General features: G+C 41.0%; 1 protein-coding gene across 1 annotated transcript in view; it reads left to right on the forward strand.

Moving 5' to 3' along the window:
• The first annotated feature begins 4533 nt into the window (after positions 1-4533).
• LOC139919266 (autotaxin-like) overlaps positions 4534-17697 on the forward strand; it is a 32325-nt gene continuing 19161 nt past the window's right edge. The window contains exons 1-10 of the mRNA XM_078290197.1: positions 4534-4720; positions 7578-7680; positions 8170-8325; positions 9611-9736; positions 10304-10364; positions 11545-11642; positions 15023-15102; positions 15405-15524; positions 15616-15671; positions 17300-17365. Of these exons, the coding sequence (XP_078146323.1) occupies positions 4703-4720; positions 7578-7680; positions 8170-8325; positions 9611-9736; positions 10304-10364; positions 11545-11642; positions 15023-15102; positions 15405-15524; positions 15616-15671; positions 17300-17365 (884 nt within the window). The 5' untranslated portion in view covers positions 4534-4702. The remainder of the gene's footprint in view (positions 4721-7577; positions 7681-8169; positions 8326-9610; positions 9737-10303; positions 10365-11544; positions 11643-15022; positions 15103-15404; positions 15525-15615; positions 15672-17299; positions 17366-17697) is intronic.

Genomic DNA, 17697 nt, shown 5'->3' on the forward strand with positions numbered 1-17697 from the left:
CAGAATGTCAGCGAGCGCTCGCCTCTGAGCGGCTCCTGGCGGCGGGCGTGTTTTGATAGCGGCGAGGAGGCGCGACGCTGCGGCCTGCTGCGGTATTCATCTGGAAAATCACACAGCAGATAAGCATCGCACGGGGCCTCGCACCTGTCTACCTGAGAGCAGATATTGATCCAGACTCTGCACTCTGCTGTCTTCACCGCCTGGCTCTCAGTGTTTCTCAGTGTTTACAAAAGGAAAAGAACACGATGTTGTTGCTTGTCTCAGTCGGCTGTTTTTTTTTCCGACAGCGCCGAGAGCTCAGTGAAGAGAAAAGGTAGAAGAGAAAAATAACTGAGCATAACAAAAAGAAGCTCCAGGTGGTTTTCAGGTTTTCAATATTCTCAAACAAGCAACAGCAGCAGCCAGGACAAGTCATTTTTCTGAGTTAGTAGCTAATAAATAATCTTTGGACATAGAGCTTTAGGGTGCAGTCACACCTAGAGTTGCCTTCCTTTGGTCTTTGTTGCATTTTTGTATTTGGTTCGTTAGAGTTAGGGAAGCAACGGGGCTGATGGGAAATACTGTAGTCTTAATGTGGAGAAACACTAGAACTAACAATACTACTGGAGAGGAGAACAGTTGGACTCATTGGTTTACAGTCATTCTATCAAGGCAGCGCTATTAATTTGACAATGATATACTGTATAGTAATGTCATGTAAGACACTAAACCCTGACCCGGCTGCATCTGACCTCTGACCCCTCCGCTCAAACGTCTACATGTATGTGTGTCTCAGAGGGGAATGTGGAGAAACAAATTCCTAAATCCACTCTGTGTTACGTGGCGATTAAAGTGCTCTTAAAGGTCTTTTATAATGAGCTGAAAGGCAGAGCGGGTCCTTCAGTAAATCTACATCCGTACTCTGATCATTATCTGGGGACGGGACGGTGCGGGACGGTGCGGGCCAGGACGGGACGGGCTGTGGGCGGTTTGTACACACAGCGCTTCCTGATAGCCTTGAAAGGACTGGTGTTCTTTCGCAGGTTATGTGGTGGGCGATGAGCGAGCATGGTGAGCTACGAAGTAAGTAAACTCTTTTCTCCTCCTACACATCTATTCCTGTAATCTCACAATCTTGGGATAACAAGGCTCCATGCATCTGTGATTGGAGTAGTTTTGAGTCAAGTCAAGTTCATTTATAGAGCAATTAATCACAGCTACAGCCTCAAAGGGCTTCACAACACCCACATCATGAAATGATAAATAAAAACGACAACCACTGGCATTGGACCCTCAATGAGAACAAGGAAAAATACCCAAGAAAACCTCATTAGGAGGATAAGAATGGAGGAAAGCTTGGAAAGGCCATTACAGGACGGTCAAAAGAGAATTTCAGAATTTAAGACATTTTAATTTAAATTTTCATCCGCCTAAGCATTTTCAAAAATCGCTATACCACGGGTAAAGGCCTGTTTATAGAGATACATTATATGAAAGACTCATTTTTTGTACCAAAATATCAAGGGGAACCTTCATCTTGGAAAGCTCGTCCGTCACAGGTCTGATCCAGGTCATTTTAAGCCTTCCAGGTCTTCTTCTGCCGGTGGAGTCCATCTCAAAGCAATTTTCGGGATGCGATCCTGCTCCATTCGGAGGACGTCTTTGTTTTATTTCACTGGTGATATTCTGGCTTTTGGTCTTCCTGTAGAGTTCTAGCTTGGTGATCTTTTCAGGCCAGAAGATGCATCATATTCCTCTAAGGCATCCATTGTGGAACGCCTCGATCCTTTTCATGTCGGTTTTGAAACCCGCCAGCACTCAGACCCGTACGGTAAGATGGACTTAACATTATGATTGTCTTAGTTTTTAGGCTGTATTGCTTAGACTTCCAGATGTTAGATGTAAGTCGAGAGACGATGCATGTAAAAATTCATCGGTAACACTTTACAATAAGGGTCACTAAGTTAAGGGTTAGTTAATGCTTAATAAGCATTAACTAACCATTAATTAACAGTTAACTAATGTGTCTGGTAATCATTTACTAATAATTTATACATTATTTAATAGTCATCTTTATAAACTATTAAATAATGTATAAATTAATACCTTAGTTAACATGAACACCATTAGTAAATTACACATTAGTTAACTGTTAATTATAGGTTAGTTAATGCTTATTAAGCATTAACTAACCCTTATTAAGCATTAACTAACCCTTATTAAGCATTAACTAACCCTTAACTTAGTGGCACTTCTTGTAAAGTGTTACCAATTCGTCTATTGAAGCCTCCATCCTCCTTCACATCCTCCCTTCAGGGCAGCAGGGTGTCGAGAGGAGGAAGCCGTCCTTCAACCAGAGGATCCAGGTTCGAGCTCCACCCTGCTGAAGTGTCTTTGAGCAAGACACCGACTCCCCGTCAGCTGCAGAGTAGACTGACCCCCACCTGTCCGACATGAGTAAGACAAGTTAGGAGAACTGTTGGTTGTTCCAGCGGTTCTCTGTTGCAGGCACACTGAGGCAGCGATGTGGGCGACTCACCACCCACAGGACTGCCTGTGCAGCCTTGGACAGCGGTAACATTGGGTAACTGTTCTCTTTGCATTGGGACATTAGTCAACAAAGGGCCTGCAGAGAGGGAAACTGATGAGAGGTTTAAAAAGTGTTGATTTCTGGTAATTCCATGCCGAATTGGTTTGCATTGGCTTCCGGTGTGCCAAAGAATTGAGTTTAAAATTCTGTTGCATGTTTATAAATCACTTAATGGTTTAGGACCAAAATACATTTCTGATCTCCTTCAGTGTTATGAACCCGCCGGACCCCTCAGGTCTTCAGGTGCTGGTCTGCTTACTGTTCCCAGGGTCAGAACAAAGCATGGAGAAGCAGCTTTTCGTTTTTATGCTCCAAACTTCCAGAAAATCTGAGGTCTGCGTCCACTTTACAATCTTTTAAATCAGGGCTTAAAACGTTTCTGTTCGCCAGGGCTTTTTAAGAAATCTAGGGCAACACTCATCTGCACTGTAATATTTATTTATTTATATCTTTTTTATTTTCTTTTAAATGTGATTTTTAACGCACTTTTCACTTTTCTAATCCTCTTGCACTGTCTTTTCTTTTATCTTTCTATTTCACTTGATTTGAACTGCACTAGTTTACTTTTTAAGTCTTTTATCTTGTGGATCTCTTGTCTGTACTTTTGCACTTTTTAATTGTACATTTAAAATTAGCGGGCTAAAATGACACGTCAGCAGTCGACATCATGCGCTAATTTGAATGTGAACGTATTTGCTGCACTGATGGAGATTAAAGAGAGGGAGAGCTTGTCGTTGGGTCTTCTCTCTTCAGTGGAAACGCTGATGAAGGCTTAGTGCTGAAACACGTTTGTTTCTTTGTCTGCTGCTGTGCATTATAATAAATGTTTGTATTTATCTGGTAGTGCGGACTTTCCTCCTCCTTTTTAACCTGCTTGCACAAGAGTCTGCAGCCTGAGGGCATCAAGAAGAGTTTTGAGTTGAGCGGGCAAGTTTTTTTATCCTCTCTCATGTGACTGAACCGTCAGTGTGTTGACTATAAAGAGACAGGCTGTCCTTCTCAGGCTGTGAATGGGCCTCTTTGGACTAGACAAGCAAGTAGTGCATAGTGCATACTGTTATACATAGTTGTGTACGTGCATTGGCATTAGAAATTCAATTTGTCACCAGATGCTTTGGGAGTGAAAACACATTTTTCCTGATGGTCTGAAAAAGTAGCTAGATTTGATGCTTGTTGCTTTTGAGAGAAAAAGTTGCCAGAAGGTTCTGAAAGTCTCCAATCTGTCAATAGTGAAAGCTGGTGATTGGAGACTGTGTGCAGCTAAAAATCACTCCGCAGCGGATGAATATGAGGTTGCTCACCTGAAATAGTTCCAGAAACAAACCTGGATACATCAGCTGTGTTGACTTAATATTTCATTTTTAAAGTTATTAATCTACAGGACATATAATAATGAAAAACCCCACTCACAATTCTTTATTACTAAAAGGTCAGTCCTCTTTGTTTGGATAATGCCAGTGGCCTAGTATCACTCAACATAGTGCAGAGCCCATGATCTACGGGGGACACTTGGATGATTTTGGTGTCTGTGCTCTCATCACTTCAGGGTGAAGCTGACTAAAGGGACAGTCTATCAAAACCTTGGTGTCTTACTTTAAGAAAGCAGAAAGCTGCAGAGGGGAAAGTTGGAAATAATACAAACCCCCTTTTTCCCTCTATCTACCTATCTCTCTCTCTCTCTCTCTCTCTCTCTCTCTCTCTCTCTCCCCCTCTCTCCCTCTCTCTCTCTCTGTTCATTGCGTAGGAGTGAGTGATCAGTCCAGTGCTGACTGTGTTGGACTCCGGAGCGTCACCCCGACCCGACGCACTATTGTACCAGAGCGCAGCTGTTACCATTACTTCATGCTTATTGGCCCAAGGCAAACCGAGCAAGGCAAAGGCAAACAACTGGAGAGACAGAGAGAGAGAGAGAGAGAGAGAGAGAGAGAGAGAGAGAGAGAGAGAGAGAGAGAGAGAGAGAGAGAGAGAGAGAGAGAGAGAGAGAGAGAGAGAGAGAGAGAGAGAGCTGGACCCCTGCGCTCTGCGCCATCGATTTGGAGAGGCTCACAGAGGAGCTTCTATCGGACGTTGCCCACAATTTCTTTTAGGTTTTTTTTAGGGGGGCATGCAAAAAGTGGATTCACTATTTGGAACATGCTACTGGGAAATTTGGTACGGTAAGATTGTGCCGGTTTTGTTGTTTAATTCCCATGACATTATTGCTTTATTGTGGTTTTATTTCGACGGCTGAAGTGTCTCCCAGCCCCCAGAGAATAATTGCGCTCTTGCAGAATTGATGTAGCCGTATCGACCTGTGACAGAGGGAACTGCACTTTGCCTCGCATCAATGCAAATCTTGATATTTGAAAGCCTTACCTTAAGAGAGGACATTACATAATAACCCTCCCCGGAATATGAATTATGTAGCAGAAGAGGCTGTCGTGCTGTTATTTCGGTAGCGCGACACTGTCCGGGGTAATTAGGACTGAACACACCGTGATGATTAATAGCCGGGACAGCTCAGTGTCAACAGTGACACACGCGCTTGTTTACCTGGGGGAGGTAAAGGTAAACAGGCTGGAGGGTTAATGGTTAGCCTATAGACCGGTGCCGTTTACCTAATACCATGTCTGCCTGTCTGCCGCTGCTGGTTTTGACAGTGAGGCATCATCATCATCATCATCATCATTAGAGGAAATGAGAAAATAATTAGGAAAATAACTCAGAAAGCTATGCCAGTCATTTGTATTGAAGAAAGTAAATATGCTAAATTTCCTTAATGAAAAACCACAAATCATAACATTCCTATAATATTCCTATAGGAACTTACACACTGTAAGTTCCTATAGAAATATTATAGGAATGTTATGATTTGTCTGTGGTACTTAAGGGCTACCTTATCGTGCTTAATGCTAGGCCTATATATATATATATATATTTTTAATCTCCTGGTATCACTAAAATATGGCTATAATATTCCTATAGGATTAGATGTTGTTTACACTTTTGTAAACAATGTCGTAAACTGTGTATTTGTACATATTATTCTAAGATTTCTTATAGGATTATATAATGTTCCCTTGCCCATAGTTTAAAGAACACATGGGAACACTTTGTTCTGCATTAGATTCTGATGGGAACATGTAATTGAAGTTAAATGAAGTGCACCTCTTGCCTTAAGCATGCACCTTATTCAAGTCAGATGTTGGCCCACTGAGATGAACAAGTCGGCTGGTTTGGTTTCCAGGTGGTTCTGGTTCCCAAACTTGGTTCCAGAGTCTTCCAGCTGTCCTTCGGGGGTTTCCAGCGGTTCCCCTGCAGCATTAGTTCAATTTCTCTGTCATTTTAATCAAAATTAGCTGAAATAGAGAATGTGTAAAAATGACTCTTTTGAGGTTTCCCTCTCGCCAGCCTGCAAACAGACAGTGTCCTGGGAAAAAATCTGTATCAAATGAGGGTCTGAGGTATAAAATGTGTTTTTCTGGAGGTCCTTAACAAGTTTGAGAACCGCTGGGGATTAGTCAACATAGGAGGGTGCTGAATAACTCAGCATAAAAAGTTTTTTTTTAGGTTGCAGTTGTTAAAGGAAAACTCCATGTTCGGATATACTTTAGTTTTTTGGTGAACCCACTTTCCCTTACCCTGATTCATCTACTTCTACTTCAGTTATTGATGTCCTACATTTCCCAGAATGCAACAACCCCCAGAGAACGGGCATGAACTTGTTGCATTTAGCTGTGGGCTGTGGGAGAGTGACAGTGATTGTGATAGTAAGAGCAAGAGAGCCGCCCAGTACAACCAGTCTTCTACCGATGGTCACTGAGCAGCACAGCTGGAGCACACAGAGGCTCTGCAGTTGCGTCACAAATCTCCCAGCAGCCTCGTCTGGCTCCTCGCCCAGCGGAGAACTGACTGTACACAAATAACTGCTACATGTAACAAGCAAGAAACAGAGAGCTAGCTAGTTGTGGTGTGGCTGTAGATCCATTCAGTAACGTTCTCAGTAAAAGTGAATAGTGTGATAAGGTGGATTTGGTTACTGTGACACAGTAAACTGTCTTGTCTTTAGCCCTAGTCTCTACTCCAAAACACTCTGAGTTGTAGCTTGAGAAGAGTCAGCTCAGCATCTTGTTCCTGACATTTGTTTTTCCAAGTAGAATCAGAGTGAGCTCCACTGATTTTCTATACAGAAGTTTTCTTTACTTAAAACCAGAGGAAGGCTTTTTGATGCCTTTAGACGCCTCAAAATTGATGTCGACACTTAAAATTGTCCTCTGCTGATATTGTGATAATGTTTTTCCAGTCATGAACCCGATGTTGGCTCTGTGAAGCAGTTTAAGATGATCCAACCCTACTGATGTTGCTGTGAATATCTTAATGATCACTATTTCATTACATAACCATTTGGTGGGTGCTAAAGTGCTATCATGAGTGCATATACAGCACATTGTAAGTATGAGTAGCCTCGGTGGGAACTGAATCCCTGACTTTGACGGTGTTAGTGGCACCATGATTTATTTATAGAGTGATGTTGAAGTGTCTTTCAGCAAGACACTCAACCTTAACCTGCTCCAGCGGTGCCCTTCCTGGCTGCCCCTTGACCTCTGACCCCTCTGGTTAAACGTGTACATGGATGTGTGTCTGAGAGGGAAAGAAAACAAACTCGTTGTTGGAGAGAGAAGGGAGACTGTTGTTTAACTGGAAGACGCAGGTTCAAACACTTGTGTTGGCAATAATATATGTGCTTGAACAAGACGCTGAATCCCTAACAGCTCCGGGGTTTCTGCTCTGTAGCTCTGACCTCTGACCTCTGACCTCTCTGTGGAGGAGGACAAGAGAAAAGAGATTTCTCACTGACGTTAAACTATGTGAAATTCTTGAAATACAGCATCCGACTGCTCTAATTGTCCTTTCCTTGTGGAGGAAGTGAAAATAGATCTTCTCACGCCTGGAATCAATAACTTGTTATGCGTGGTTATCTGTAACGCAGCGTCTGAGTGTGTCTGTGCCCCCTGCTGTGTGTTGTCAGGTAGTGGCTGTGTTCTGCCTGTTGGGTACCGAGGTCAGCAGAGCCTATGTGTTCCAAGCCAGCCGGCCCGGAGAGGGAGGAGACAACCCGCCTCAGACCAAAAGTGAGACAAACCTCCACTCAAAACCTGTTACAGGATGAATGCATTTTTTTTTTAAAACAATTTCATATCTTTAAATAAGGCAGATCATATTTAGTTTAAAGATGTTTACTCAGGAAATGTATTGAAATAAGTGAAAGTAAAGTGGATATTGCATTAGAAGCAAGTCAAAGGCCTTTTATTGTTGTCTTTTTATGTTCTTATTTTTCCCTCTTTTGTAAAGCACTTTGTAACTGTGTTTTGATAAGTGCTATATAAATAAAGTTTATTATTATTATTATTATTATAAAGTGAAATGATTATTATATCAAATAACTGCATGGGGAACAAGTGAAATTGCATCACTCAATTGGCAAATTTTATCAACTTATTTTGAGAAAAAATAACATTTTATGACTGAATCCAAGATCAAATGGCTTGTTAAGATGAATATTTTTGCAGCGTAGTTGTATTTCCGTGGCCTGTGTGTAAACGAGCCTCCTCTCCCTCCAGCCATCTCTGACTCCCTGTGGGTGAGCTCAGCAGGCTCCTGTAAGGGCCGCTGCTTCGAGCTGGACGAGGCCAAGCCTCCAGGATGCAGATGTGACAATCTGTGTAAAACCTACTACAGCTGCTGCTCCGACTTCGACGAGCACTGCCTGAAAACAGGTCAGTGTGACATCGCCCTGCTCATTCATTTTAATGGGCTTTGTCTTCTTTAACATGCTGTTTGTTTATGTGTTATTGTATTTTATAGCTGTTTAACAGGTTTGTTGGTTTGTTTTGTTCCTTTTGCAGCACTTTCTAAGATTTTTAGATACAAAAAAGTCTCTATCTTTGTTGCTAAGCGCTCATCCCTGTGGTGTTTCTGCACTGCACTTCCCACAGATCACCTGTCAATCAAACAGTGTGGGGGCGGAGCTTGGATTTTCTGTCGATGCAGTTTGAGTTTCTCTCTTCTTTGTCTGTTCAGCCATGGCGGCTATTGCTGCTCATGCTAACTACCCAGTTCTTCTTCTGCTGTTTATTCCAAACAAACCGGAAACGTGAAACGCATCACTTCCTGTGCAGCAGAGGATTTTTCCCAGGAAAGAGCGACCAGACTCCGGCTGTTTAGAACAGACAGAGGAGAAGATTTATGAACTGGATATAGGCTGAATCACTGTTGGGTTAGACCAGGCAGTGATGGAAAGTAGACCGACATAAACGGACATTTACTCATATGAAAATGTTATTGTTATTACTTTAATGCTACTACTAGTACTACTACTACTACTACTACTACTAGCAGAAGTAGTAGTAGTAGTACAGTTATTCATTTACTACTATAGAAATTTGCTTGGAACAGTGCTAGAACACCACAACAACACTACATCTCCAATACTCAGAAAGCTCAGTTTACATAATATGATAAGTGCTTTAGGTTTTGCTGTAGTTTATTTAACAGGGACAAAGGGCAAGTACATCCACTCCCCCACAGTTAGCAGGTTTATGTAAAAAAAAAAAAAAAAACGTTAAGCAAGCAACACTGAAGACACTTTCAAAACATCCAAATCTATAAAAAAAAAATAAAAAAAAAATCTTTAACTTGTCGTGATGGCAGGTTTCCAAATGTCTGTCCTATAACTGACTACTGGTGAATCTATGTGACCTTGATTTACAAGCCCTGGTTTGCTTGTTATTGGGCAGCAAATGAATCAAATACAAAACTGCATCAAGGTAAACTATTTCCATGATGGTTGGAGCAAAGAAAGGCAACCTGGGATTCAGTCTCTCCCGATTCAATGAGCTGATTCGTGCTCTTTTCAATTCCAATCATCCTTTTGTCTCGGAGAGAGGTTTCGAAAGCGGATGAGATCACCGTAAAACAAACCGCTGCTAATTTTCACCTCAACGACTAGATATGCATAACCTATCGGAGAGAACTGAACCCTTTATCCTTCCTGTGTGTCAGCGGGGGGGTTCGAGTGCACAGATGATCGCTGTGGGGAGCAGAGGAACGATGATCACGCCTGCCACTGCTCCGAGGACTGTCTGGAGAGAGGAGACTGCTGCACCAACTACAAGTCCCTCTGCAAAGGTCGGGACTAGGAAAATATAAAGACTTCAATAGTCACATAAAACAGTGATTCTCACCCTTTTTCATATCAAGGACCCTAGTTTAGTCCACATTAGAGCCACAGACCCATGAGATTTTGTCTCTCGGACCCAAATCTGAGAATATTTTTATTGTTAGATATGATTTTGTCCAGAATCCCATGACTATCTGTATTGTAGGTAGAGAGATAACAGAGAAACTATGATCAAAACAGTCATTTTTCTACATTCTCTAATTGTGTTAACTGCTTGTGAATTAAATAATGCTGAAGTTTAACACTTCATCAATTTGCTGGGGACCCCCTGGAACCCCCTCAAGGACCCCTGGTTGTCCCCGGACCCCAAGTTGAGAACCACTGCCATAAAACATATAGCGAGCATATTCAAGTTTTCCATATTCAGGATATGGGCTTATCCCGGTTAACGAGATGGTGTTTACATGCGCCAGCTCATTAATGGAATATTTGAATATCCTGAATATAAATGGAATTATAATGTGCATAAATTAAAGTAGATAACTGCTCACTTGTTGTCGTTTCTTCCTTGGCAGCTGACACTGCCTGGGTGCAAGGTGACTGTGAGGAGATCAAGAGCGCTGAATGTCCTGCAGGGTGAGTAGAAACCGGCCTTGCTGACTGAATCTAACTTCAGTATAGGGCTGATTCTACAATTGCGGGTACATTTCAGGTACAGAAAGAAAACAAAAAATAGAAATGTTTTTTCCATTCAACATGTTGTATTATCATAGAACACATTTTAAATTTAACATTGTCAGTGTTTGCTGATCTTAAACCTGTAAGATTTTAAATATTGTTTCTGAAAATCAGCGTACTAACAGAAAAATTGGTCAACTCTGTTATAGACAATTTGGGTTAAATATATATAGTCAACAAATGTAATACAATTTAAAACCATGCCTCCCCTAAGAGAACTTCTGTCTCTACATCCATTAATTCAACTTTAAATCTAATATGATAAAGACTTAAAAAAATTAGCGACGAGGCTAACGTAGCTTCATCACAGACTGTACTTCTCTCTCTAGCTCTTCTAGTCAACATTAGCATGTTAGCAATCCATGGCAGCAAGGAGACAGAGAAGCTGCTTTGGTTCTTGCTGTGAAACCTCTCAGCTCAGTGACTTGCTGTGAGTCGCTTTATACAGAAGCTAGTCCGACGGGTCACAGCAAGATGGCCGCCGCTCCGACCGTCCAGGAACGTTGATTTGAACGGGAATGACCAAGTTCTGTGATCTGACTCTTAATGGTCACTATATACATGCGCTATCATTTCAGCTTTACCATTTAGGATTTCAAGATTTTTTATTTCAAATACATTGTACCTCTGTATGTGGTGTGTCATTTACAGGCAAAACAAATCCAAAAACAGCATTCATACATAAGAGGGTGTGTGCTAACACCATAATACATCATGTACTGTATTTTACATTGATTTTATTTAACCTGTATTTATCAAGGGTAGGTGGATGGATGGCATTTTCTCTCTTTCAGCAAGTGATTCACTAAAATGATCTTTATTCAGTATTTCAAGGCCAGTAACATCTTTTTTCACTGAATAAGAGTTTCAGTATTCAGTACTAGGTGAGATAAAAGCATGGACGACCTTCTCCAAAACTGTAAAGGATAAAATCAATGAGCTGATTGACGTTTTTTTAACCTCTCATCCTTCTTCTGTCTCAGTGAGAGGCTTTGAGAGCCTTGAAACGACAGTGAAACCTGCCACAGCTGCCTTTTATTAATCCTGAAGTGTGTCTTTGTCGTCCTGCTGCTCTCAGCTTCATCCGCCCCCCCCTCATCATGCTGTCAGTGGACGGCTTCAGAGCCTCCTACTTGAAGAAGGGCAAAGCTGTCATCCCCAACATAGAGAAACTCAGTAAGTCTTGATCCTCCATCCTACAACTGCTTCACCTAAATACAGTTGGAGTGCTTGTAGAAGCTTGAAAAATGGGAAATCTGGTTAGAGAAACTCTTAATGTCCTGTTCATGTTGTACAGTTGGAGCCAGAGGTGTGACCAAGTCAACTTTGCTCGAGTCCCAAGTCAGTCTCAAGTCTTGAGGCACAAGTCTAGTCCAAGTCATTAATGTCAAGTCTCAAGTCTAAATGTAGAACAGCAAGTCAAGTCAGAACAAATCAAGAGTCCAGTATCAATTTAATATCTTAAAGAAAACTAAATATCTAGGACTTTTCAATGCAATATGGTTTTAATAGGATAAAAACTTGGTAAGAGCATCATGAGTTTGATTTCTATAATCAGTTTCAACTTCAATAAATTCAATCATTCCATACAAATTCAGAAAACAGAATTTAAATTCAGTCGTCCGCTGGAACAAATCTCATCACTTTCAATCTAAGTCATTTACACAAACACAAGATCTCAAGTCAAGACTTTAGAAACCTTTTCAAGTCATCAAAGTACAAGTCAGAGTCAAGTCCCAAGTCACCAGAACCCAAGTCAAGTCAAGTCTCAAGTGATTAAAATTGTAAGTAAGTAAGTAAGTAAGTAAGTAAGTAAGTAAAGTTTATTTATATAGCCCCTTTCACAGAGCAAAGTCACAAAGTGCTTCACAGGAGTAAAATAGTTAAAATAAGACCATCAAATAGTAAGAAACAATAAAACATAAAAACAAAGGACATAAAATCACACAGAAATACAGACACAAGAAGCTAGACAAAGGCCAGTCTGAACAGATGAGTCTTTAGCTGCTTTTTAAAAGTGTCAACAGAGACCGCAGATCTTAAGTCCATGTGACAGGGGACATGATTTTTAAATGTGACATGTGACATGATTTTTAAATAAGCAAATAAGGAAACTATGGCAAAACTTGTGGTGCTATAATCCCAGTAAACAAGGGGAAAGCACATGCTGAAAACTGCCGGTGTGTGTTTTTAACGTGTTCTTTCCTGTGTTTCAAGCTTCCTGATGAACACACATCATCCAAATGTGTGTTCCACTTTTGTCATTTGGCACTTTTAATTCCACACAGTAAATCTGTCCTGTCCTTGTTTCACATTTTCTGAACTCCCCCAGTGGCCTCACCAGCAATGTGAACTGTTTCATACAAGCCCTGGAAGTAAGTCAATGGTTTGTGGGGGCAAAAAATGGACAAAATGGGAGAAAAAAAACAGATTCCTGCCAATTTAAACAGACACATGTTTACATTCCCTCCATGACTCACCTGCTGCCACCTGAACATCATTCAGACTCGGATCGGAATTAGTGGAGATAATCAAACATCGCTATCAGAGACAGAGGGTTTTCAGGGAATTGTAGAAAGAGTCACTGGAGGAGAGTTGACTGTTACAATGTGCTGCTAAAATGATCTTAAGCTTGTGTGGAAGAAAATTCAACAGGATGAACACCACACAAAGTATTGAGCACAATGAAATACCTTTTCAGAAAGTTTTGTCTTTATCTTTACAAACGTCAAGGTAACTCTCACTCCCTACCCTTCAACCAGAGCAGTGAGAGAATGGTCATATTGTTCTTATTCCAATTAAAATAATCAAAAATGAGACTTACAATTCGCAGCTGTGGTTGTCTCACTTTACTGATAACCCACTCTCCTCTTCTTCTTTTTCAGTCTGAAAGGTTTAAAGGATTATAACAGGAAATGTTAACACTACACAGTAACTTTCACATAGGAGAAGTTATGCCATCTTTTCATGCCAAAAAGTCCATGCCTAATTCATGCATTCTTTACATGCAAAGGGAGGGTGTATACATTCAACGCGAAACCTCTTTTTGACTCTTATATCCAATTGCACCTTGTGGGTGAATGAAGAAAGGAAAGCCAGCACTCTTAATGTCCTTTTGTCATATATTTGAATGGGCAGCTATAGAGCACAAACGTTTCAGCAATAAGCCATCATCAGCGTTGTGTTGCTCCAAGCGGAAGTGACACTTAAATACATACATGCATACAATTCAATTAATTATACAATCAATATGAAAAATACACGATCAACGATAAATAAACGTACCAGGTTCCCCCACTAAGTACGGATAACTACCAGGAATACACAATCCACAGCATAGACATAACACTTAGGAAAAAATAAATATCAAGAAAAATATAATATAAGAATAGAAGAATAAAAAATATAGCTAAATGTCTCTGCACATATATCTCACAAATTGTTATCATTTCACAAAACAGGTCCTCTACACAGAAAAAGGGTAATGAAGGGAGGCTAAATATTCCCTTGTACAGGCACAATATATAAACCTTATGAAACTAAACAACTGCACATACAATTGGCCAATAGAACATGCAGTCAGCTGCAGCAGGCCGATCTGCCCAAACAGCCTGGGCTCTCCTTAAAGTTGGGAGTAGAGCCACTAATTAATAGCCAACCTCCGCGTATCCAAATACATATGAGCCCGACAACAAAGTAGAACCTTGTGAGTGAACCCATATGTTTATTTCCTTAATAGTTCAATCCTCCTGCTCATATCGACTCTTCCCTCCATCCTGATTGCTCTTGATCAGATATTTATATCAGATCTCACTGCCACTTTAGTCTAGGATTTTCTGGTCAAAGCTCTTCCATCCGTTGATGGACAGATATCAAACAAGATGAAGCTGCTTCAGTCTAGCCCACTGAGTTCCTAGGTTTAGCTCTGCCATCTAGTTCTGTTGAGTTTCCTAGATAAAGCTCATCCCCCTAAGCTCCTTGTTGAGGTTCCTAGATACCAGCTAACACAGAGGGCCCCCCCCCAACAGAAAAGCTCACTCGAGTGCTAGTTCTTTTTCCAATTTGTTGAAGAAATGTTCTGGAGTCAGAGGTTCGTCTTACTTGAATATATATTTATTGAAAGGAGAGTCTTGCAAGAGGAAGAAGTGTACGTAGCCTCCTGCTGTGCGCATCGCTTCCTCTTGCAAGACTCTCCTTTCAGTAAATAAATAAACATAAACATTTCTTCAACAGCTTGTATTCAATATTAAAATCTTTTTTTTAAACAAATGAGAAAAACAAACTTTCATTGGGATGATGTTGAAGTGTTGCAGATCATTTGTATTCAGATTGCACCACTTGATTCAAGAAAATTCTTATTTTGCATCAGAAACAAGTGAAATTATCTAACCACACAGATTTTTTCAGTAGTTTCCAAGGAAAGGAGATTTTGAAGAAGATTTTAAATAACATTTTTACAGGGTTGTGGTTTTTACCTGCTTGATTTGAGTCATTGAAATCTTCTTCTTGTACTTGTCAGTATAATATTTTATAGATCTACACTTCTTTCCCCTCAGGAACGTGTGGGACATCGGCACCTTACATGCGGCCAGTCTACCCATCCAAGACCTTCCCCAACTTATATACACTCGCCACTGTAAGTCACCCTGGGTCATGTGTGAGCGACACTGAAATACTCCCTTGCTCTCATCGTCTCTCTAACAGTGTAAACAGTGCAATCCAGGTATATAATGAGTGAATCTATGGCAGGTCTGTTAATATGAAGTGCAAAATACACCGGAGATGTTTTGATGCAATGTAAATATGCATTTTTGCCAACAGCCATGACCAAAAGTATCTTTCTATCTCCCCTCTGTTCCTTATAGCCCCGTTATGACGCTGACAGTATGTTTTTGAGGTCAGTTACTGTAGTGACTCTGTCTTCTGGTCTCTCTGCAGGGTCTTTACCCAGAGTCCCATGGGATTGTGGGAAACAACATGCACGACCCGGTGTTTGACGCCAACTTCAACCTGCGAGGCAGAGAGAAGCTCAACCACCGCTGGTGGGGCGGGCAGCCTGTGAGTGTCCATATCTATATTTATATCTATATCTGGACGTGGTTTGTGATTGGAAGGAAATATTAATGTTCTTGTTTTCTATGTGTTCTAGATCTGGATCACAGCAGAGAAACAAGGAGTGAAAGCAGGAACCTTCTTCTGGCCTTGGTGAGTCGGCACTGGGGAAGTTTTCAGTAGCTACAGACAGACTTCCCAGCTCTATACTGTTCCTTCTATATAAGGCCAATAAACAATGAATAAAGAGAGTCAGGAGCCTCAACCATAAAAGTGGGTTTGGACGCAAAAAATTCAGATGATTGTATGTTTATGTAGTGAGTGTTTTGCTTGCTGATTCTCTAAATGTATTGTATAATGATCCCAGTACGTATATGTAATTGTAATCATTGCAATAATATGATAGATCCTGAAGTCCATACTGCTTTTTTGGATCTTAGCTAATATATTACTTTATGGAAACATATTGAGAGACAACTTTCTGCTGATAATAGGTCAAAAGACTAAAATGCATGCTCTTGCAATATTTGTGGGGAATTGTTGATTTGGCAAAAAATGTGATTGCAAAATCCTTGTTTCCTAGAAGCACGACAAATTACCATGAAGCACCGACAGAGTGATAAATCAGACCCAGATAGTTCTTTCAAAATTTATTCCAACACAGAAATAGAGCTTGGGCTCTGAAACTTCAGTATATGGGTTTTATTCAACAGCCAAATAACTAAAAAGGGAAGCTATGGGAAGACGGGGGTGAGACAGAAACACTCTTTAGCCAAAACCTAAGTGACACGGACTCAAAACCTCCCAATCAGCTGAGTCAGGTATATATTGATACTGAAAAGCAACATCAAAAGAAAAACATGAATATCCAAAAGATAGGTGCTGGATCAAAGAAAATATCAAGTGACATATAGCAGAAGATCCCCACACATGAAGAATTTTATAATTTATTAAAGTCTTCATACAGGAGCGATATATTGATACCGATTGATACTGAGTTTATTCAAGAGTGAAGCACTTTGGGTAATCAGCCCAGACAGACTTACAAGACTCTACATCCCACTCAGTGCAGCCGTGTGAAACATAAACACACTCCAAGATCAAATCAGGCATCGTACAAAGTACACTGACATATTCCCAGGCTTACAGATACAGTTTGTCTCATATAATCCACCTTTTCTCAAACATAACTCACGTCTTTTATAATCATTTGACCAAGAAAATGTGCAGAAATAGAAGTGTTTTTTCTCTAAACCACACTGCTCAGCTCATCATGTAAACAATGAAACATAAAAGGAATTTAATTTAATTTCTCCTAAATGACATAGCGGACATATTGTTTGTATCTCTGTTTCTCTGTATCTCTAAACAATAATTACACAACATTTCAGAAAAGATGTTTAAGACATTTCCAAATACGTTCTTATACACTTGCTGAAATCATTTGCATATCCATGACCTAATAAGCACGAGGGCAAAGAGAGGCTGCTCTCTCGTCACGTCCTGACTGACTGACAATGACCCCACACACACACACACACACACACACACACACACACACACACACACGAACACACACACAGGACAATACCCCTACACAATCAATCACAACGGAGGCCATTGAAGGCTCAAGCAGCCGAAACACCAGCCTGTTTAGCTAGTGACACATGAGAGCCTCGTGTCAACCAGAGCTCCTGGTCCACTCTGTGAAGAAGGAGTGAAAATCATAAACCATCTCTGTAACCGTTGATCATCAGCAGCTTTGTGCTCTGTGCTCGCAGGGTGATTCCCCTGGAGAGGAGGATCTTGACCATTCTGCGCTGGCTGCACCTGCCTGACGATGAGAGGTGCGTCTCTGTTCTCTGGACGTTTTAGACATGAATATCACACACATGCTTGGTTTTCGTTAGCCTGGTTCCAGACTCCTGAGTCGCGTCCCGCTCACACTCTTCAGAGCGATTCAGAGAGTCTGGTGTTGCTCTGGTCAACGACGATTTTTAGCTCGGAAAAAGTGATCGGGCCAATCGGCGCCTTTGAAAAAGTTTGAACCATTGGCGTTTCAGCAGAATAATATGAAATCACCTCCTTACCCAACATATTGTCTTTGCAAAAACAACTTAAATAAAATAACGTCAGAGCGCCCGGAAACGTCAGTCACTAGTGATTGGTTCGGGGAAAA

Source organism: Centroberyx gerrardi, chromosome 19 (genome assembly GCF_048128805.1).
Source record: "Centroberyx gerrardi isolate f3 chromosome 19, fCenGer3.hap1.cur.20231027, whole genome shotgun sequence".
Taxonomy (NCBI): domain Eukaryota; kingdom Metazoa; phylum Chordata; class Actinopteri; order Beryciformes; family Berycidae; genus Centroberyx; species Centroberyx gerrardi.